We start from the raw sequence: 23,069 nt of genomic DNA on the forward strand, positions 1-23,069 counted from the left end.
CTCTCTCCCCCGACCTCTTTCTGCCCCCCCAGTTTTGTACACCTAGAAACGCCACTGGACACACGACACATCAAATCACATCTACAGATCAAGGCGAAGCGAATGGAAGTACTCCCATACTCCTAGCGGGAAAATGTTTGTGAAAAACGTGTGCAAAGTCTCCGAAAACGGAGCAGTGGCTGTGATGCTAGCTTTGCGGCTAGCGGTTAGTTGTTATTGTTTGAAGTTGTTGCTATGGAAACAACATGACGGAGAAAAAATGTATATCTTCTACATATAATAACGGACAAAGTAAAGAATGAAGTGTCGGCTATGCCTGTTTGAAGTTGTTGCTATGGAAACAACATGACGGAGAAAAAGTATAATCTTCTACATATAATAACGGACAAAGTAAAGAATGAAGTGTCGGCTATGTTTAAATGTTCGGAATTTGACCGTGTATGTTGGCCCTCTTGAGTTGCCGTACGTCCGTCATATGACGGATGACGGATGCGACGGAAATACACCCGAACATATCTGGTACTGACACCGGAAAAAATCTGCCACTTCCTTACAGAGCCCCTCCTCCAACACACACGAACGCGCACATGACCAATGAGGGCACAAGATAAGTTTGTGCACAGATGGAAGGTTGACAGGCAGGTAGGCCATCCAGTTATTTTAGCCGGGCCGGCTCAGATGATTGGTCGTGCTTTTTACAGTACTACGGCTTACACAGATGACATTTTGTAATGGATGTAAAGACTGAATCTAACTAGATGTTGTTCTTCTCTAGAGGGCAATACTGCACAATCACTGTGAGTTTAAGTCTCTACTGGATTTATTTGTATGCGTAATGGATCAGGTTTTTTTTTAACTGTAATGGCTTGAAATCGCCTACAGTATGTTCTGGGTGACCTTTTAAATTTAACCAGATCTTTATTTTGCTACCCTTTTCCTGTTTTTTAGGAGTGCTAGAAGCGAAGGAATTTTAAAATGAAGGTAATTGTTTTGCCCCTAGAGGCTAGACTTTAGCCTAAAAAAATCTATACTATTACTACTACTACTACTACTACTACTATTACTACTACTATACTAACAATACTCTAGCCGCTTAAGTGTCTACTGGATTTATTTGTATGCGTAATGGTCAGGGTTTTTTTTTTTAACTGTAATGGCTTGAAATTGCCTACAGTATGTTCTGGGTGACCTTTTAAATTTAACCAGATCTTTATTTTGCTACCCTTTTCCTGTTTTTTAGGAGTGCTAGAAGCGAAGGAATTTTAAAATGAAGGTAATTGTTTTGCCCCTAGAGGCTAGACTCTAGCCTAAAAAAAACTATAATATTACTACTACTACTACTACTATTACTACTACATTACATTACATTGCATTTAGCTGACGCTTTTATCCAAAGCGACTTACACATTCGACCAGGAAGACACAACCTTGAAGAAAACAGAATCATATAAGTACATCAGGTTTCATAGAGCCAAAACATTTCAAGTGCTACTCAACTGGCTTTAGATAAGCCAGTCCTTTATTAGTATATAAGTGCTTTGTTAATAGTTCTATCGCTCGAAGTGGAGTCGAAAGAGATGAGTTTTCAGTCTGCGCCGGAAGATGTGCAAGCTATCTGCTATCCTGATGTCAATGGGGAGCTCATTCCACCATCCTGGAGCCAGGACAGCAAACCCACATGTTTTTGCCGATGGGAACTTGGGTCCCCCTCGCAGCGAGGGCGCAGCGAGTCGTTTGGCTGATGCAGAGCGTAGTGCACGCGCTGGCGTGTACGGTTTAACCATGTCCTGGATGTACGAAGGGCCAGATCCATTCGCAGCATGGTAAGCAAGTACCAGTGTCTTGAAGTGGATTCTAGGAGTTACCGGAAGCCAGTGAAGGGAGCGGAGGAGCGGAGTGGTGTGGGAAAATGTAGGAAGGTTGAAGACCAGACGAGCCGCTGCATTCTGGATGAGCTGCAGAGGTCGGATGGCACATGCAGGTAGACCAGCCAGGAGGGAGTTGCAGTAGTCTAGGCGTGAGATGACGAGAGCCTGGACCAGAACCTGCGTCGCTTTCTGTGTCAGCTGGGGACGTATCCTCCTGATGTTGTAAAGCGTGTATCTGCAGCAACGGGTTGTGGCAGCTATGTTTGCAGTGAAGGACAGGTTGTTATCTAGGGTATACTACTATACTATACTAACGATACTCTAGCCGCTTAAGTCTCTACTGGATTTATTTGTATGCGTAATGGATCAGGGTTTTTTTTTAACTGTAATGGCTTGAAATCGCCTACAGTATGTTCTGGGTGACCTTTTAAATTTAACCAGATCTTTATTTTGCTACCCTTTTCCTGTTTTTTAGGAGTGCTAGAAGCGAAGGAATTTTAAAATGAAGGTAATTGTTTTGCCCCTAGAGGCTAGACTCTAGCCTAAAAAAAACTATAATATTACTACTACTACTACTATTACTACTACTATACTATACTAACGATACTCTAGCCGCTTAAGTATCTTCTGGAACCTTTGTTGATGTTTAATAAATTGATCTAATAAATGTTAACTGTTTAAATATATATCCTGACTGAATGTTATTATATGTTATTGCTCACTCATTTTGAGCTTTAGTCTGTTCTGGAAATGTTTTTATGTCTTACTAATTTCTGTTGTTGTTTATCATATTTTCTAAAGTTTGACTGTCAAGGCTGCCTTCTTCGTAGTCGTCGGGGACATCTGGGACGATACTAGAAAGGAAATTAATGAATCTTCTCCACCGTGGTGTTTTCAAGGCGGCTATCTCCTGAACACAACGTTCTTTCACTTGTTGGAGTTCACGGATTCTCTCAAGCAAAGTCATTATCTCTGAATCCTTCTCATCAAAAAAGCGTTCCTTCTGTTGTTCCAGTTCGTGATTTCTCTCATGCAAAGTGACTATCTCTGCATCCTTCTCCTCAACAAAACGTTCCTTCTGTTGTTCCAGTTCGTGATTTCTCTCATGCAAAGTGACTATCTCTGCATCCTTCTCCTCAACAAAACGTTCCTTCTGTTGTTCCAGTTCGTGATTTCTCTCATGCAAAGTTGCCATCTCTGCATCCTTCTCCTCAACAAAGCGTTCCTTCTGTTCTTCCAGTTCGTGGTTTCTCTCATGCAAAACTACTATCTCTGCATTTTTCACCTCCACACAACGCAACTTCTCTTGTTTGAGTTCCTGGTTTGTCTTTTGCAAGGCAGCTATCTCTGCATCCTTCTCCTCAACACAGCGTTCCTTTTGTTGTTCGAATTCCTGGTTTGCCTTTTGCAAGGTGGCCATCTCTGCTTTGTCCTTCTCGTGCATCTTGAGGAGCTTTTCATATTTCATGTTCAGTTCCTCATAGTTTCCGCGCAAAACTTTCTGCTCAATTTCCAGGGCATTCATTTTCACATCGTGCCTCACTCCTGGTTCCACCTTCACCTCATTTTCCTTCTTGTCCACCTTCTCCTCAACAGAACGTTCCTTCTCTTGTTTCAGTGTTTGGTTTTCCTTCAGCAAGGCGGCCATCTTTGCCTCCTCCTCAACACAATGCTCCTTCAGTTGTTTGAGTTCCTGGTTTCTCTCACACAAAGCAGCTATCTTGACAGTTTTCTCCTCAACATAACGTTCCTTTTGTAAATGGAGTTCCTGGTTTCTCTCACACAAAGCAGCTATCTTGACAGTTTTCTCCTCAACATAACGTTCCTTTTGTAAATGGAGTTCCTGGTTTCTCTCACACAAAGCAGCTATCTTGACAGTTTTCTTCTCAACATAACGTTCCTTTTGTAAATGGAGTTCCTGGTTTCTCTCACACAAAGCAGCTATATCTACAGATTTCTCCTCAAGACAACGCTCCTTTTGTTGTTTGAGTGTTTTGTTTTCCTTCAGCAAGGCAGCTATTGCTGCATCCTTCTCCACCACACAGCGCTCCTTCTGTTGTAGGAGTTCCTGGATTCTCTCACGCAAAGCAGCTATCTTGACAGTTTTCTTCTCAACATAACGTTCCTTTTGTAAATGGAGTTCCTGGTTTCTCTCACACAAAGCAGCCATCTCTACAAATTTCTCCTCAAGACAACGCTCCTTTTGTTGTTTGAGTGTTTTGTTTTCCTTCAGCAAGGCAGCTATTGCTGCATCCTTCTCCACCACACAGCGCTCCTTCTGTTGTAGGAGTTCCTGGATTCTCTCACGCAAAGCAGCTATCTTGACAGTTTTCTTCTCAACATAACGTTCCTTTTGTAAATGGAGTTCCTGGTTTCTCTCACGCAAAGCAGCTATCTCTACAGATTTCTCCTCAAGACAACACTCCTTTTGTTTGAGTTCTTGGTTAGTCTTTTGCAAGGCGTCCGTCTTTGCATCTTTCTCCTCAACACAACACTCTTTCTCTTGTTTCAGTGTTTTGTTTTCCTTCAGCAAGGCAGCTATTGCTGCATCCTTCTCCACCACACAGCGCTCCTTCTGTTGTTGGAGTTCCTGGTTTCTCTCACGCAAAGAAGCCATCTCTACAGCGTTCTCTTCAACACAGGATTCTTTCAGTTGTTTGAGTCCTGCGTTTGCCTTTCTCAAGGCAGCCATCTCTGCTTCGACCTTCTTGTGTGACCTCTGGAGCATTCCGTATTTCATGTTCAGGTCCTCATTGTTGACGGGCAAGACGTTGTGCTCAATTTCCTGGGCTTTCACGTTCAAATTTTGCTCAGATAGCTCAGCTGCATTCTCTGTATATGCTTTCTTCTTAGCGCCTTCAATCTCAAGCTTATTCCTTAAAGTCCTTTCCTGCTCCAGCAACAACTTGATTTCCTGATTTTCTTTTTGCAGAATCTCGAGCTTGACTTCCATCTCATCTCTATTGTTCATCTCCATCTCTACTGCGGTGATGAAATGACCTGTTGTTAAGCAAACTGAATATAATTGTTCAACTGAATTAAAGCCACAAAAATGGAGTTCACTTAGATTATCTCGTTAAAATAGACGTGCAAGTCTACCTAATGTTAGCTTGCTACAAAACCTATTTCTGCAATGATCTGACACTAGCTGGAACAGTTCCTTCTGCCTTCTGACTGATGCTCTGATGCTCTGATGAATTCACCGTCACAGCTGAGACCTGCAAACTTCTAAAGCATCAAGGCAAAGATGATGTCATCAATCTGAAGGTTCCATTTGCTGATGTCAGCGAATGCATCAGCTGACAGGAAGTAAGAATGGACCCATGCTGTTGCCTAGCAACGCAATTCTGTTTAATACATAATATTAAGAAATGTAAACGATCAAAATGCTTTATTAAGTATAATGTATGTTTGTGAAAGAGACAACCAAAGGAAACTGGTGTCATGATTCTGTTCACGTCTCCTCTCTCTGTCCTTCACTTACGTGCTTTCGTTTTTTAACCTCCTCCCATTTACTTCACGGTGGGAGACAGGAGATAATAAGGGGAGAAAGGAAGCAAGCTCATTGAAAACCAACAAGATGCAGCCGTACAGTCAGCCTGGACAGTTTAGTGATTCACTGCCATCCCCTAAAAGCTGTTAAACTTGTCACTTTGTGTTTCACAAATGTAGGGCTTTGTCGCTAATGAGTTGTGGAATGATCAATCCCAGCATTAGAACTTTTACACAAAGTGAGCAATTTATTTGTTATGAATCTAATTAAAAACAGCTTCATCGTACAATTATATAACAAACAATCTGGTAATGTTAAAACCCTTTTAGTACAAGAGGGATCTTACAATAAAGAAAATATGCAAACACTGGTTTAGAGGGAAAGTTTATACAAATGCAATGTTGTCCCCTTGTCCCACACTGCAGGACAGTGTCATAGACTGGACTGAATACATGTCGGTCATCTGGCTCTTCCAATTCACCTTATACAATAAACGTCATAAATCCAAGAAAGCGAACCCATTTTAGGCTTGAGTAATAGTTATAGACAATTATAAGCAAATAGCTGTATGGTGTTGAGCTGATAGTACAATTATTATTAAAAAGTAAGTAGGTCGTTATTAAAAACAATAATGATAAATTAAATAATAAGTAGGGGAAAAGACTACATGGCAGATCCAGATAGAGCTAATTATTGTTCTTGAGATCCTTAGTCCAGCGGAGGTCTTATGGAATGAACAGAGCTCTGTGCCCATTTCTAGAGAAACTGCGTAGGCTACACCACGAAAGAAGGCATCTGGATCTGTGGGTGGAGATGATGGGTGTTATGTTATCCTACATGATGTCATGGGCTTTTCCCTGCTGCTCACAGACCTAGAGGCCACCCGCAATACCAATTCAGGCCATGGCATAAATTGTAGGTCCTTTCCTCATTACCTTTCCGTTTACTTATATACACCACTGCCATGCTCACCTTTGCACTGGCTCTACATTTTGATCTGAACTACAAACCTGTTAAGTTCCGTGACTGTGAATCTTGCGCGCTGTTGAGGTGACAGCAACTTTCAACAGAGAGCCAAATTAACACTGTGATGACACACATAGTCTCACAACATTAAAACATGTGAGGCACACGCAGTGGTAGCTAGTAATGAGGCTTCGTAATCTGCACTCCAGTGATTTTTTAGGAACAGGTGTTAATTGTGGTATGGAGACGGTTTCTGGTTATGACAGTGAGTGATGGCAACCAACATGTGAAGGAGAAACACGGAATGTACTCGCTGAAGAACTGTAGAAGGGTTTTTGGAATTCAGTTCTTGAAAGCATGTGGATGCAGGTTTGCTTTCTTGATAAGGCTTCTGTGTTTTGCTCAAATGTCAAAGATCATTCCAAGATATTCACACCATCCAACTCCTTGTCTGGACTGCATCCTGAAATCAACCACCAACCACCAACCACCTCTGAGTGAAATTGAAATCCAGCATTGTATTGTTGCACCATTTAACGTTAAAATCATAGAGAAGAACCGTGTTCCTGCTCAGAGCCTGAGAGAAGCGCTGTGTAGTCAGAACATTTAATGAGTTGGCAGTTTGGATGGATGCTTTCACAGTCACCATAGAGCATGAACAGGAGGAGGGATAGGAAAACACCCTTGTAGTGAGCTTGTGTTGGTTTTTAGGGTGTTTGAGTGACCAGTTTGTTGGCGAGGATGACAGGCTACATGGTGTTGAATCCAAAATAAATATTAACAAATGGAAGCCTGGCAAAGTTCCGCTCTCCTTCAGGTCCCTGTGAATCTAGCAGGACAATTTTAGCATCATGTTCTGTGTATATTTGTACTCATTTTCAATGTTGGTAAAAATATGTTGTTTGTTTCTTTAAAAGCAGCGATGTTTTGACTTGAATACAAGGACACATTCTGGATTACACCAAAGGGGCCTACCCTTCATGGGTGATTTGCAGAGGTTGAATCTAAGAACTTGTTTAATGAAATGCTGTATATGGATTTAAAAAATGTAAGTCAGGCTACATTTTAGTATTTCCGATGTGTCCATTGGAGTCCAAACTGTTATCGTTATTTTATTGTTGTTCATAAAGACTAGCTCTCCATCAATATAGGAAAATGTGTCTGCATAAGATTAGGATGCATATAGCTATAAAGTATTTTAATTAAAGCTTTGAAGATATCTGAAACCAAAGGGAAATCCCTTTAAAGCTGTTCACTTCTGAGGGAAGAAAGTAGAGTGTAGATGTCAAAGCGAGTCAATAAATACAGTGAGTTATCTGGGCTCCACACAAAGGGAAGGAACATCAACAGGGATTCAAGCTGTGAGTACAAGCCTTCAACAAACCTGACATCCAGCTCCCACTGGGTAACAGGCAGGGGTGACTGCACCACCACTTGTGTGCATCACCCGGGGTCACCTGCCAAAGACAGCCTCACTCCTCTGCCTCCCAAATCTGCTCCATTGTGGCCCAACACACTCCACAGCCATGTGCACAGCCTGGTCTACCGGAGTCACCAGAATTTGCATGTGAGGCGCATCCACTGTCGGCTAGCATTACGGCTGATATCCCTTCTCATTGATTCCGACGTCTTCTCACATTTACATTTATTCATTAGGCAGACGCCCGGCTACCATGCCTCCTGTGCGAGTTGTCTTAGCTTGAGCTTTCTTGGAGTAATGTTCTGACTGTCTGCAACAAGGAGTAAACAACAGCATACTGGTGTCCTTCCCCATCCACAGGAATATGCTGACTGTTAAAGGAGATGTATTTATCAGAGAGAGAAAGAAGGGAGAGAGACACAGGTTAAGACATAGCTCTTGTTTTGAGACCTCTGAATGAGAGGTGCGCCAAGTTGTCTGTAAACCTTAACTAACCTTAACTGAGGGAATACACTCAGCAGTTTAAACCACAACATAGCTGAACTGTGATGCAGATAAGTTCCTACACAATTATACATCCTCTTTGATTTTGTGTTTACATATTATGAAATGAAGGATGTCACGTAATTTTCTTTCTTTTTTTAAGTAAACCCGGCTTTTATTTCACTTAACTTCCCTTAACACTACTTGTTCTTCTTGTTCCTGCAGGTGTTATGTGGATGACAAAGTGTCCAAAGTGGCCTGGCTCAATCGATCCAACATCATCTATGCCGGCCAGGACAAGTGGTCTCTGGACCCCAGAGTAGATCTGGTGACTAAAGGACAGCTCGAGTACAGCCTGCGCATACAGAAGGTAACACTGACCTAGAAACCGGACCAAAATGTTTTTGTTTTTTTATTCTTTGATTTCATCGTTAGATGTAATAACAGCTGCATTTAAAGATGGGAAATAACCATTTGTTTCTCCTCCTTATAGGAATACATTTAAAAATTATTAAACATAACCTTCATAAGCATATCTGTTTTTTGTATGTTCATCTATTAATTTTAACCCTTTTTTGTGCTTTAACAACAATAAATAATCATTTGAAAATAAACTAATGTTAGACTGGTATCAGTATGCACCCTCTGCTAGACAGTAAATTAGATTATCCTCCCAGAATGTTAAAGTTATCGTTTTCATTGATTATCAGTTCAGCAAGTCTTATTAAAAAATAATACATGTTTTCATAAAGGGTTAACTACCTCATCTAAACTGTCCATGCTGGGAGGTCTGCTGAAATGCTGATCGTATCTGTTATGTAATGATGATCATTCATTACTCATGTCTATAAGCTTTGACTTCTTAAAGTTGAATTAATTAATAATAATCAAAACATATTATATTGTAAAGTTGATTGAGATAATTCGACTACTTTCCTGTATAACGTTGTTTCACTGAAGAATCATAAATATTTATTTCGAGAATATTGTGAATGTTTGTCAAAATAAAAATTATAGAGTAGGATCTTGAAAAAGTAACATGTAGGAAGATAAATGAGGATAAGATGCTCTGCCAGGCATATGATAAGATATTTTCAAACTAATGAAAACAATATTGTATTTGTGATTGTGTATAGGTGGATGTTTATGATGAGGGGTCGTACACCTGCTCCATACAGACGAAACAGCAGCCCAAGACCTCACAGGTCTACCTCATTGTACAAGGTAAGTGGCACCTACACATAGACACCAGCAGCACACAACACACAACCAATCCACGCCAGCCGTACAGATTTACACTTGGAAATGGTGTCAATATATTATATTCCAAACAGAAGCTAGAACAAATTTGAAATGATTATGTCATATTTATTAAGAGTCAATCGCATCATTGTCCAACTGCACACAAGCAGCAAACAGCAGCGTCACTAAACTCTGTTATTAAACGTTGAAATGTGTCCCTCTAAGGTGCCTGTAAGGAAAATATATGAATATTTATTGTCAGGGAAAAACTGCTCTATGTCACAAACTGCCGCCTACAGCAATAGAATTTATTGTTCCAGTTGAAATTAATCTTGAGTGCACTTCAAAAGCCTTGAGCAGTAGTTTTCCATCTCAAAGAAAAAAAAAGTTTTACCTCCTGAATGGAGACAGCCAGAAAGTTGAGAGCAAGAGAGATAAGATGCTGCAGGGTTTGATCTTATAGGCCTGGAGGGTGGAATTTATATATATTAGGGCTGTCAAACGATTAACATTTTTAATCAGATTAATCACAGTTTAAAAATTAATTAATCATGATTAATCACCATTCGAACTATGTCCAAAATATGCCATTTATTTATGTATATTGTTGTGGGAATGGAAAGATAAATGAAAGAAGGCGGATATATCCATTTAACTGTGTACAGTATGTATGTTTATTATAACATTTTTCTGTGTGTCAAAATGAAAGACAGCCCACACACCTATCAATCATCAAACCGTGGGGTCTTAATTCATTACGTGTTGATTTCTATCAACGGGGGAGTACTTCAGGAAAGTCGACAGGGGGGGGGGGCGCTAGTGGAGTACTTCGTGACCACAGAGTGTGAACGTTGTGATCAGCTGTTTTAGCGCAGTTCTCCAGTGAAGGGGAGGAGTCTCCCTCCGCAGCCGGTTGGCGTAGTGTTGGCATAATTCCGTTGTACAGACCGACGTTAACAGCAGCCCTGTCTGTGCACACCAGAGATGTTCACAAGTCTTTTTTTGCAAGTCCAAGTCAAGTCTCAAGTCTTTGGTCACGAGTCCAAGTCAAGTCTCAAGTCTTTGTGGGGTGAGACTTGATCAAGTCTCAAGTCTTTGGTCACGAGTCCAAGTCAAGTCTCAAGTCTCTTCTGGTTGTAATAAGCCTTCTATTGTCTGCTGCTATCCAGTCTGTTAAGAATACTGCACAGCTATATCTAAGAAATTCAAAGCATTTACTGTATTATTATCACTCCTATATCTATTAGCATACAGTATCAGTACTGATTAGTTGTTTGTTATATGATCACTTTAAACAGGCTATTGCAATGCAATATGAGGAAAAACATCACACTTTAGCTAAATGCAAACAACTTATAAGCAAAACACTTCAGAATCAGAAATCAGTATCACAAATACTTTATTAATCCCCCGCAGGGAAACTGTGTTAAAAGTACTTAAAAGTAAACATTTGTTCTGTGCCATTTGCAACTAAAAAACTATTGCTGCAATATTATCTGAAATATACTGAACTGGTGATATTAAAACATGACCTGTTCCAAAAGAGATATCTACCATTAACACCATTTACCAGCCAAATGCTGGTAAATCATGCAAGTGGCTGGTACTGTATGTTGCACGCACCAGCCAAAAATAACAATGGCAATCTATTGAGTGGCTGGAAAAATGTCAACATTCACTAGGCTAGCCATTTGGCCAGTGGACAACATTTTTAAAATTTGACCTCTGCAACCGTATTGTTTAATTACACTGGGTCTCTAATTACATCTTTTAAGTCTACTATAAATAAACATATTCCTCTATCCTCTCACTCAAACCCAGTGTAATGGTAACCTGATAAACCTGTAACATTAACGTTACGTGGTCAACAATAAACCTGTAACCTGTCTATATACCGACAGATGTATTTATGTATGTTACTATGTATTTTTCTACGTTTAACGTTAGCCAGTAGATGGCAGCGGAACGTAATGATTAACGTTACCGACCTTTTTTATGTCATGTCAAGAGTTGGATGTCAACGCCACTCAACGCAAACAAGTGTGACAAGCAAACATTCACTCATCTTTTCAAATATTCAGTTACAAAGCTAGTAGCAAGCTAATTTAACATTATATAGCTGATGCTGAGCTAAACATGTTTGCTAACCGTCCATATGCGTTAATGTGACTGACCTCTCCGGGTGAGTTTTCAAGTGCCTGATGAAATTTGACGTTGTTGCACCAGCATCCTTGATTTTAATATTGCAGACTTTGCAGTGTGCGCTCCTTTTGTTGGTGCCGCCGGCGTTTTGTTCGAAGTTTTTATAGTTGAACCTAATTACAAGCGGTACAGCTGCAGGTGTGCCGCCAGTCGCCATGGTGTTACCATGATGTTAACATGATGTTAATGTTAAAGGTGGGGTAGGTAAGTTTGAGAAACCGGCTCGAGATACACTTTTTATTATATTCCATGGAATGCTCTTAACATCCCGATAGCCGGCCCGGCTAAAATAACTGGATGGCCTACCCATAGATATATATATAAACACTAGATGGCTCATGGGAGATTTTCCAGCGTAGCTGACCGGCCGCCATCTTGCTACAGTTAACAGTTACTCTGATTCGCGTTATGGTAGCTGTTGTAAGGTGAGTGATCTGCACAAAAATACTCTTAACTCGCTGAAATCTTGACTGATTTACAAACGGTTTGGTTTATTATAAACATTATTAGCATTGCTATGATACAGGATGCTTGGACATGTTGAAATTGCAGCTTTTCTTTGTGTATGTGGTTGTATTTATTAGCTGGCTAATAACAAGAGGCTGTGAGTGAGACCTAGTATTACAAAGTTGACCCAGCAACTTTACACCAGTGGGAGAGGCAGAACTGCTCTTTCTTTTCAACATAACTTAAGTTACACATGATTTCTTCCAAGTGGTTTGGCTTGTTAAAAACATCTTGCATTATGATACAGGAATTTGCTGGCTTTGTGTTTACAGAAGTACCTGACTATGCCGGACTTTTGTGCTGCCTACGGATGCTCTAATCACCGCAGTCTGCAAACAAGAACCCGTGGGATCACCTTTCACGTGTAAGATATGACAATATTATGACTAAAATTAGGATAATCGTTAATTACTTAGTGGATGTATGTACATTACAAGTCCTGCTACACAGGATCAGTGGGGCTATGTGAGATAATAGTATTGCAAGATTGTTGTTGACCCAGCCTCTTTAGAATATGTTGTTACCATTTCTTTACACAATTATTTAATGTTTCTTTTGGACACCTTTTTTATTACTCTTAGTGTGGTTGTCTTATTCTTAAAGTAGGCTATACATACATGCATACATACCAAAAAAATGATAATTTCTGTGTTTATTTTTGTCCTTACCCTTAATCAGTGCTTGAATTGGAATGAAAAAGGTGCCAGTACTCTAAAATCAGCAACTTTTTCAAGTCAATTTTATATATACAGCCCACAAACAAGAATTTGGCTACTATAATGCTGGTGGGTTTGTCTCTTTACTACTGTATATTTTAGAAAGGTTCACTGTACTTAACATTTTTTATGATAGGCAGCGGATATGGCTAAAGCTCAGTAAGGTCAATATTAACTGAAAATATAGCAATCAAAGTCTAGATCTTCTGCTGAAGACACATGAAGCAGAGACCTTTCAGGTGAGAGCCCCTCTGGTGGTGTTCAACATTAATGACAAGGAAACAAAGCTCTGGTCAGAAGCATTTTTTATAAAAAGCTTTAACAAAATTAAGTATTTCTGTACATTTTGAATGCAATCTAACTTTCCAACTCAGAAAACGAAAAACGAAAAAGTGCCAAAAGTCTTCTCACATGGCTGAGCTGCTTTGCAATATACTTCACCACTGAAGAATACAAATATGTATAAAGTAAACTATGATGCAATCTAACTTTCCAACTCAGAAAAATGATAAAGAGCATGAACAAAGAACATGTAAAAACAAATGCAAAATTTGCACAATCTAAAATGAGAAACTGTAACTGCAAGTAACAAAGTCTGAGCCATGGTAAAGAGTTACATTGAACACCAAGCTGATCAGATAACTCCCTGGTTGGTCTGAAGTCCTTCTATCTCCAGGATCTGTACAAATCGGCACATTATGCCAAAAGTCTTCTCACTGGGTGAGCTGCTTTGCAATATACTTCACATTGTTAGAAAAGGCTCCAGAAGGCCTTGGGGACATCAGTATCAGGGGCTGGAGCTGGACAGGCTCTTTCATCAGCACTTCTCCTTCCCTTTGCCAGCCAGGACCTCACATACTGTTCCGGATTGAACTGTCCTAGTGATGGTCCATTACATTTAATGAAAACCAGGCCTGACAGAGAGAGCATTCCTTTTTGCAGTAAGGATATCGTTCATGCAGATGAATGCCCGCTCACACTCACTAGTGGAGACAGCGATGGTTCGGACTGCTTTCAGTAGAGGCTCCTTGGCAGCAGGTGTACGGGATGCCCTGGTTTCCTTGTATTCGCGAAAGCCCTGAACAGTCTCTCTTCTGTCCACTTTCAGCACTTCGCACAAACGTAGCACCTCTACGTCCCCATACTGTACGTCTAACTCCTCTTCAGGCCAACTTCCAGGATGGATAACTTTCATGTCCTGGATTAGCTGATTGTCCCGGGCCTCCCGGCCATGTAATGGGATTTCTCTTGTGCTGACATGAGAGGAGGTTGTGGAAGTCATTCTGTGTCTCAGATTCTCTACCATACTGCGGAAAAACTCACCTGCATGAATCTGTACAAGCCTGCCATTCTCATGCAGGGCAACACCCTTGAAGGACTTCTCAGCTAGAGCTGTATGAACTGTAGTCATGTGTGGGCCAGGCATGGTGACCATGGATTCAAAAACTCGTATTTCTCGAGTTAAGAGCCTATCTGCTGTAGGCAGTGTCATCTCTCTTTTTTGGAGTTGCCGAGAGAGGTCGCTGAGCTCTGTGAGCGCATCGTACATCAGTCCCAGATTGCTGACAAACGTTGCAGATGTGAGCACATCATCCAGGCCCTTGTACTTTGCTCTGTCTCTGGAATCCCTGCTCGTGTCGTTTGCAGCATTTGTGAAGTGATCATGAAGCACTCGGTAGTTTTCCCAGACTGCTCTGACGCTCCTTTCACTTGAAGCCACCCAGCGGATGGACAAAACACGCCCTATCACCAGGAGACGCTGTCCGACTGCTTGCGCACACTGCGCTAACTGCCTCTGATTTTTGGGGGAGGCATGGAACAAGGAATAGAGTTTGTCAAAAAAGATCTGGAAATGATTGAGCCCTGAGACCTCCTTGACCACATCCCCAACTGCCAGCTCTAGACGATGATTGGAGCAGTGCCACACAAACAGGCTTGGGAATTTACTACACAACTGGGTAGCAACGCCTGTTCTCTTCCCTAGCATGACTGAAGCCCCATCACATGCAAAAGAAACGAAACACTGACCTAAAAAGTCCTCGTTAAAATCTCTTCCAAGACACTCCATTAACGCCTTTGTGATGTCATCAGCCGTTGTTCCATCCAACTCGATCAGCTCCCAAAAAAACGTTTCGGGCTCAGCATCAGCTAATGCTGAGCGTAGACACACAACAAGCACCGTTTTACCACTAATAGTGGTAGATTCATCGACCAAAACACAGAGTTTTCTTTGGTTTTCTGTAATGTCTTTTGCCATTTTTTTCTTCAGCTCATGAGCTATGTGGTCGATGATTTCGCCACAGGTTTTATTGGAGTGCAAAACCCTGCCCACGTTCAGCCCATTCAGTTTCTGTACATTCAAATCAATTGGCATGTCTGTGAATGGCCGGCTATGTTTGCCAATTGTATATGCCGTTCGAAAAACTCTGATAGTGGTGTCTAATTCAGATGTATGCATAGACTGCACTTGATGTTGAATAGTTTCACGTGAAGCAGATGTAAGGATGTCAGCAGCTTTTACATGGGCTTGTGATTCTTTATGTTCTTTGATTTTTTTTCTCAGGCTAGCTTGTTGTTTGCCCTTGTCAACACCGAAATGAGACACTGCACACTCACCCCATTCAGTTGACAGTTTCAGTCCTTGTCCAGTGTGTATTCCCAAAGATTTGACATCTCTGCATATCCGACATCCTAGCTTCTTATCTTTAAGAAGGAGCCATGCATTGGTCTTGCAAAAATATTGCACCTGGTCCGTTGTCCAGCAGTCAGGTGCATCGCTTTGCCCGGTGTTGGTGGTGGCAGTTGAGCCAGCAGCAGCTAACGTTAGAGGCTCTGGAGGAGGCGGCGGAGCTAGTGCTAATGCTAATGCACTAGAACTTGGAGCAGGAGGATCAACCAAAGAAAGCTCCCCATCAGACACAATTTCCAACACAGGCACAGCATTCTCTGTATTTGAAGTTTCTTCCGGCGACAACCGCTGTCTTTTTGCACTTTTATTAATCCATGCTAACATTTTAGAAATGCTAATTTGTGACGTGACTTGCTTTCCTTCTCTCGGGGGCGTGCCTGCTCTGTTCTATCACTCTACATAGCCACCCACTGGGTGGGAGTTGCACTGCATAAACACAACACACGTGCATCTAGGTATGTAAATTGTAAAGCATTAAAACATGGTTTTACTAACAGTTTTCAGTATGTTGTTACTTCGGCATTATTATTATTATTATTTTGAAACGTGTATTACTATTAAATCACGGTCAAATAGGTTAATTTTGACATAGTCGTTTCCACCACAGTATTTACATGGAGAAGATAAGCCCCGCCCCCTCTCCAGCACGTTCTGTTTGAATGACAGGAGTAAACAGCTGACAGCCGCTGTGAAACTCCAGCGGTTAGAGCGATGAGAATGTCCGTTCGGCACCTCATGACGCATCTACTGAGTACCGGGCGGCTATATATATGGATGTATAATAAGAACGGCGGGAGAGTGTTGAGTACTGGCACGGTGCATGAGTACCGGAGTACCGCCAGCATGCCGGTACTGAGCAAGAAGTGCCGGTACTCCATGGGTCAGAACCAGAAGTGCCGGTACTGCGTACCGGTGAGTACCGGCCCAATTCCAGCACTGCCCTTAATGTTAAAGGAAAGAAGGGAGGAAAATGTTGACAATAATTTATATATCTGGCTACCTTTCTCATGTTTTTAAGGTTTCCCAAAACCGAAGAGAGGAGGAGGCAGTGGGAACTCGCCCTAAGAAGTGTTGTGAGTTTTCATAGTATGTTTAATACTTAAAAACGAAAGTTAGTTATAGTCAAATATAATCAATTATATTCTTGTATAACCCACAATGAAAATGCTTCATATTTTAGGTTTTCTATAGTTACAGTATAAACAAAACCAAGTGGGTTGTTTAGGTTGAGTTTTCTTCCTCTCCTCTGGCAGCAGTCCAGAGAGAGGGGGGGGGGGGGGGGGGCTTCACACTAAGGGGAGAAACATTAAGAGGCCAAAGAGAGTTCATGTCCTTTTTACCTCATATGAAAGGGTGTCTTATCCCATAACAGCTGTGGAACATGTTGGGACATGTTCAGCCTTGTACATTATGCGCATGCGCGGTTTTCAACTGAATTGGGTGTAAGAGGAGGAGTTTGTTTTTTTGGGTTTAGGATCCAGTTTTTTTAGCATAAAGAGACTGGTTTTTTGAGAGAGCGTGAGAGAGGGGGGGTGACCCCTGGTAGACTCTCTCCGGGTAGGCTGTGTGCTTCAGAGCTGGGTAACTAGCTCTCGGTATTTGGTTCTGTCAGACGGGGTAAATATCTCTCGATTTTCTTGGTTGTTGGCTGAGTGGAATGATTTGATGGGTATGTGTTTTTGAATATTCTAACCGCAACCTGTAAGGATCTTCCTTCGAACTCTTGGCGGATGGGTATGTGTTTTTAATATTCTAACCGCAACCTGTAAGGATCTTCCTTCGAACTCTTGGCGGATGGGTATGTGTTTTTAAGTGTTAATCCGCCGTCTGTGTCGGAAGATGTGTTTGGGAATATTCTAACCGCAACCTGTAAGGATCTTCCTTCGAACTCTTGGCGGATGGGTATGTGTTTTTTTTAAGTGTTAATCCGCCGTCTGTGTCGGAAAAAAACGGTATGGAACTGATGTGAATTAATTGATGAATGAAAAGTTGAATGCGCTTTTTATTGTCACCGGTCTTTTTACGAGGAAATACCTCTAAATTCTATCGGGAGAATTTTAAAATGTCACAACTGAAATGGGCAGTTGAAATTAAAACATTTTGGTAATAAATGTAAGACTGTGAATTAAAGTTTCATTTGAACATGATCACAGCACGGTTTTTTTGTTAGGATGATTATAATGTTGTGAGAGAGAAGGAAAAAACCCTGTATTAGTTTGGACCTATTTTTCTTCAAATAAACTGACTCCCACCTGTTGGATTGGGATCCTTTAAAAGACACCTGTGCCCTCCTCTCCTGCGTCAAAGGTAAGATTGCACCCTGCCACACACACTTAGGTAGGAGCACACTCCATTTACTGATATCAAAATCCTTCGGGATCGCTTAAACAGATTAAAAGAGAGTTGTCTGAATTGAAACAGCAGTTAATTGAAACCTTGGTTCTTCGGGGGGGTTAGGAAGAGGTGAGATCTTGCTGACGTTGGTGGATCTGAGCCACGCAGCAACCTTACATAGACTCAATAATCTTCGGAAAGGTCAATTAGGAGGTCAGAATAATTTACCGGAATAAATTATCAGGACCTCTCATACTCTAAACAGAAGGGACGGTTTTGTTTCCTGTGACAGGACAGGAACAGTTTGACCCGTTGTTGGGCCAAGCTGTTTTGTGCATATCATTTTACTTACTTGCAGTTACAAATAAACCGCTGGTAACACATACCAATTCTACTCTGGTCGTGTCGTTTCCCTTTGTACCCCTCGCCAAGAGGGAACGTAACAACATGTGTTACGTGCCGTAGTGGGTGCTTGTGTGTCTCCCTCTCTTTCCCCCTGATGTTTGTTCTTCTTCTTTGTTTAATGGCGAATCGCTACCACTAGGAGCATATATCGCCACCTACTATGTATTTATTAAATCTTCATGTTCCATGAGACGCAGCACTATGTTCCCCACATATGTTTATGTTTGCTCAGTCTAATAAACCCATAACATGGTTGTGAAAGAATACCAAAGCTGAGGCTGGACGATGATTGATTGTTGGTGTGCCATGTGTCACCGTGTGTCTTATTGGTTTTGTGTTATACTGTATTTTATTGTGTGCAGCTGGTCCTTATCTCCAAGACACATTTAAAACAAATAACCTTGAACCTTGAAGCCCCATCTCTCCCCACCTGCTCCTGCTTCCTACATCCCCTCCACACCACACCAAGTTGTTCTTCTTAATAATAATAATAATACATTTATTTTGGGAGGCCGCCTTTCCCAAGGACACCTTACAGGGGCATAGGGGCAATATAGGGAACAATTTAAATAGTGGATTTTGTGATATATCAGCCGGGGTGAGACAAACCACAAATGGACTACAGAAGGACACAAAAGGACACATGGTACAGTTTATATTATTCTTGGTCTTTTTTCAATAACATATTTCAAAGGTTCTGGATTTGTTTACAAATCTAGAAACTAAATACAAAACTAGTATAGTAATATGAAGATCTCATGTCAAAAATAATTGTGATAAATTAGACAGAACTGGCCTGTCTGTGAGCACATTTTATGTTGGTTTGGTTCTTCTGATAAAGGTGTGAATATCTAAATAATATACCAACATATGCTATTGTCATTAGTTGTGTCCCTGTTCTTAAAGCTAAGGCATTGCTAAATTAACAACTCTTGGCTTACAGAGTGGTAACATGAGACCGATTTTTATATATAAAATATAAATGTATTTTAATTTTATAATTTATTTTAAATATTAACAATATAATAAAATAAATGGAAATATATACACCGGCAAATATTTAATATAATATAAATACCTTGTATAGCTATTGCTTTATCTGATTAATGTTATTTTCATATGAAAGTCCATGATTATAAGTATGCAGTATCATAACTACATCTTTGATGTTTATAAAAAACCAAACCGTTTGAAAATTGGTTGAAAATTGAGCAAGCTATGGTTATTTAAATAGTAAACCATAATGTTATGAATGAGAGAACTCCCTGTAGCAAGATGGCGGCCAAGTGGCAACGTCGGTCTCCATTGGCCAGCAGCGCGGGTGAGTCATCTAGTGTTTATATATATATCTATGGGCCTGTCAGCCTCCCATCGGGGCACAAACTTATCTCGTGCCCTCATTGGTCATGTGCGCGTTCGTGTGTGTTGGAGGAGGGGCTCTGTGAGGAAGTGGCAGTTCTCATTCATAACACTCCGTTCGATGTCTCACTATGGGATGCGCCTCATCGCAGAGCAAACAGAAGCATCAATCTCATTACGCCAATCCTGATTGGCTGATGATCTTGACGTCAGCATCAGGGAATTCACCCTCTATAAGTAGCTTGCGCCACGACGCATGCGTCATTCAAACACCTCTTCTCGCTTCAGAGCACATCTCTATAGTAGCCGGACAAGCTTAACGGTCCACAGACTGAACCCAAATATAACCATTTCGGTCGACGGGCGCTCGCCGGCTACTCCTTCTGCTTCGCAAGAAGACCGTAATACTAACGCCAGTTAGTATTAAAATCGACCTCGCCGTTTCTTTCCCCGGAAAGTAAGGTAAGGTTTTGATTTTTTCTCAAGCTAGCTACGCACCTGTTGCTAGCTAGCTTCCCCTTACTACCGACACCACGGTAGCGAGGACGCTTTTCTTTTTCTCTCTCACGGAGGAGAAAAGGATTAGAAGTATATTGACACACCAGTCAATATTCTTTGAGAACAAAGGACCCACACCGTCCATTTTTCTCCGGATTAAGGACGGGTTGGTAACACTTTTTCTCTCAACGACGTACCTGTTACGAGCGGGTCCTCTCCACGCCACGAGGCGAACAAGATGGACGCCTCTCCCCCTCACACCAGAGGAGTCAGGGACTCGGAGGCTCGGTCATGCGGCTGCGGGTTGAAGATAGCAGGCACAGACTCACACCAGGTCTGCTCGTCCTGCCTCGGGCTGGAACACGCCCAGGAGGCTATCGACAACCCCGGCTCGTGTGGGCTTTGTGCCCGTTTCACCCGAAAGAGCCTCCACCGACGGCTAGCACACCAAGCTAGCTTGTTGGAACAGGACTCCCTCATGTCCACTGATTCGCCGTTTGACAATCAAGACACGGGGGCGTCCGCCGCAGAGACTGAGCCCCTCACTGTCGGTCTGGGGCTCACTAACAGCGGCAGCTGCGGAACCGGGATCCCACGCCGTGTCAGGCCGGGACCCGGTGGCGGCAAGAGACGCGGGAACGGAGCCCCACGCCTCACCAGGCGGGAGCTCCCGGCGAGACCTCACCATGGTCTCGCCCGCAGAGGCTCGGCCTGCTCCGCATACTGCTGGTGGCAGCCCACCTCCTACCGAGGATGGGCCCGTCACCAAGCAGGAACCCCACGCTGCCAGCGAAGGTGGACCGTTTCCAGTCGACCATGACTGAACGGTCCTACAGAGCCACAGCGTTGTCCGCCAGGGCTCTGAACGTTTCCTCACTGCTAACCGCATACCAAACGGAGCTCTGTGAGGATATGTTGAGTAATCCTGGACCGGCCGTTCTGGATGAGTTGGCCGCGGTCACAGACATTTGTCTCCATGTCCAACGCTGCGCCGTCCAGGCCACGGGCAAAACAATGGGGATCATGGTGGTGCACGAAAGAGCTAGATGGCTCAACCTCACCAACCTCCCAGACCGGGAAAAGGAGGATGTGCTTGACATGCCCATCGTTCCCGAGGGGATTTTCGGCTCCGCTCTTGCCTCCATGCAGAGGAGATGCGAGTCGAAAAAGAAGGAGGACGAGGCCCTCCACCTCTGCCTCCCTCGAAGGGCCCAGCCGCTGCCTTCGCAGCGGCAGCCCTTCGTCCAAGCTGCCCCGAACCCTGCTCGGTTCAAAATACCGAAAACGCAGAGGTCGCAGTCCGCCCCGAGTCCCCAGCCCAGGCAGGGGACGAGGGCGAGCTGGCCTAGAAATTCTCCGGTTCCGGCTGCAGCCCAGGCGCAGCCAACCCAGAATTTCGGCCAGCAGTCGAGGAAGAAGAAGCGAGCGGCGTGACAGCCCCTCCTTCTCCCCTATGCGATGAGGCGCATCCCATAGTGAGACATCTCACTTCATGTTACTCTGAGAACTGGGGTTACGTAAGTAACCTATAGATTTTCTCCGGTTGTGTATTTTCAAATTCTAGCGATCTCGAGCCGGTTTCTCAAACTTACCTACCCCACCTTTAATACGCCAAAAATAGAAAATACAATGATTGTTCACGAGTCCCAAAACACGAGTCCAAGTCGAGTCCGAAGTCTTTTGAGCAGGAGTCCAAGTCAAGTCTGAAGTCTCTGTGTGTGCGATTTAAGTGCGACTCGAGTCCGAGTCACAAACTCGAGTCCCGAATCTCTGGTGCACACGGAGACCGACTATTTCGTCCGGTGATCTAACCGCCTTCTGGAAAAGCTTCACAAGTACGTACGTACGTACGTACGTACGCAAATGCGCTTTGAGACACAAGTGACAGACAGTACCCATTTCAGATTACGCACATAACTTGCGTACCAGTTAGTGCACCCCTGTACTACAGCAAAAGTATTCTCCGTCGGGACTTCCTGCAACAACACCACGCCGTTATCTTGATTCTGATTGGCCAGAAGACATTATCAAAGATGTTCTATTGAGAAGACGATCACTACGTGACAAAAGTTTTCAAAACCGTTTCTGGTCTTCGGTATTTCCAGACAAGTGGCTACTGAAATCAATCTTACTAACTGCTGTCTGTGCAATTCTCGGCGAGAGTTGGCGGACTTTATTTTGCTTACTTTAACATCATTTTTCATGGTGGGGCTAAGCCATTTCTTGGTATGGGTGTAGCCTACCCCAGCCATACCCTGGCGCTGCCACTGTTGGGATGTATGGGGCGGGCCATTCTGCACATGCGTTAAATATTTTAACGCAATTAATTCAAAAGATTAATTACCGCCGTTAATGCGATAATTTTGACAATTTTATATATTTAGTTTTAATTGTCACCTAAATGCCTTCCAATAGTTATCACAGAGTTTAAAGGTTGTACCTCTTGAGATTGAAGAGAATCCAATGCTGTACAAACTCTTTTATCTGTACCTCTTGTGTCTGATCAAAAAGGTTCATGCATCCGTGTTCGTTATTCTACATGTTGTTCCCTGTGCCATGGCTTAGTTAAGAATTGAGAATAGTATGCACTATGTGACTTACCATCACTATGTGGAAGACACACTGCAAAGGATTGGTGTCAGGGGCGGATCTACGGGGAGGCAAGGGGGGGCAGCTGCCCCCCCACTGTAGAGCCTTGCCCCCCCAGCTGCCCCCCTAACTTTTGTTTCCCTAAAACTGTACTAAAACAAACCTACACTATTTCCACAAGCTTCTCAAGCAACAAAACAAGCATTACATTAGTTAAAAGTGAATCATTTTAAATATCATTTTAGGCCCGTTAAAAACGCAGCTACGGCCCTGCATTAAACTGCGGAGCGGCGTTCAC

The 23,069-nt window shown here is 42.6% G+C and overlaps 2 protein-coding genes across 6 annotated transcripts; one reads left to right on the forward strand and one right to left on the reverse strand.

Annotated features, from left to right (window-relative positions):
* Positions 1 to 2,094: 2,094 nt before the first annotated feature.
* Positions 2,095 to 5,684, reverse strand: LOC117534896 (trichohyalin-like). The gene has a single exon (XM_034199162.1). The coding sequence runs from the start codon at positions 4,843 to 4,845 to the stop codon at positions 2,635 to 2,637; it is 2,211 nt and encodes a 736-aa protein (XP_034055053.1). The 5' UTR covers positions 4,846 to 5,684; the 3' UTR covers positions 2,095 to 2,634.
* LOC117534892 (limbic system-associated membrane protein-like) lies at positions 4,929 to 18,217 on the forward strand. Of its 5 annotated transcripts, none has more exons than XM_034199161.1 (6): positions 4,929 to 5,177; positions 8,456 to 8,600; positions 9,367 to 9,454; positions 12,454 to 12,545; positions 16,605 to 16,654; positions 18,188 to 18,217. In XM_034199161.1, the coding sequence occupies exons 1-4, from the start codon at positions 5,149 to 5,151 to the stop codon at positions 12,498 to 12,500; spliced, it is 309 nt and encodes a 102-aa protein (XP_034055052.1). In that variant the 5' UTR covers positions 4,929 to 5,148; the 3' UTR covers positions 12,501 to 12,545; positions 16,605 to 16,654; positions 18,188 to 18,217. The 5 variants fall into 5 exon arrangements, 4 of the variants coding, with proteins under 4 accessions (XP_034055052.1, XP_034055051.1, XP_034055050.1 ...); XM_034199160.1 differs by lacking the exon at positions 4,929 to 5,177 and adding an exon at positions 5,843 to 7,894; XM_034199158.1 differs by lacking the exon at positions 4,929 to 5,177 and adding an exon at positions 7,980 to 8,170.
* Positions 18,218 to 23,069: the final 4,852 nt, after the last annotated feature.

Source organism: Gymnodraco acuticeps, unplaced genomic scaffold, assembly GCF_902827175.1.
Source record: "Gymnodraco acuticeps unplaced genomic scaffold, fGymAcu1.1, whole genome shotgun sequence".
Taxonomy (NCBI): domain Eukaryota; kingdom Metazoa; phylum Chordata; class Actinopteri; order Perciformes; family Bathydraconidae; genus Gymnodraco; species Gymnodraco acuticeps.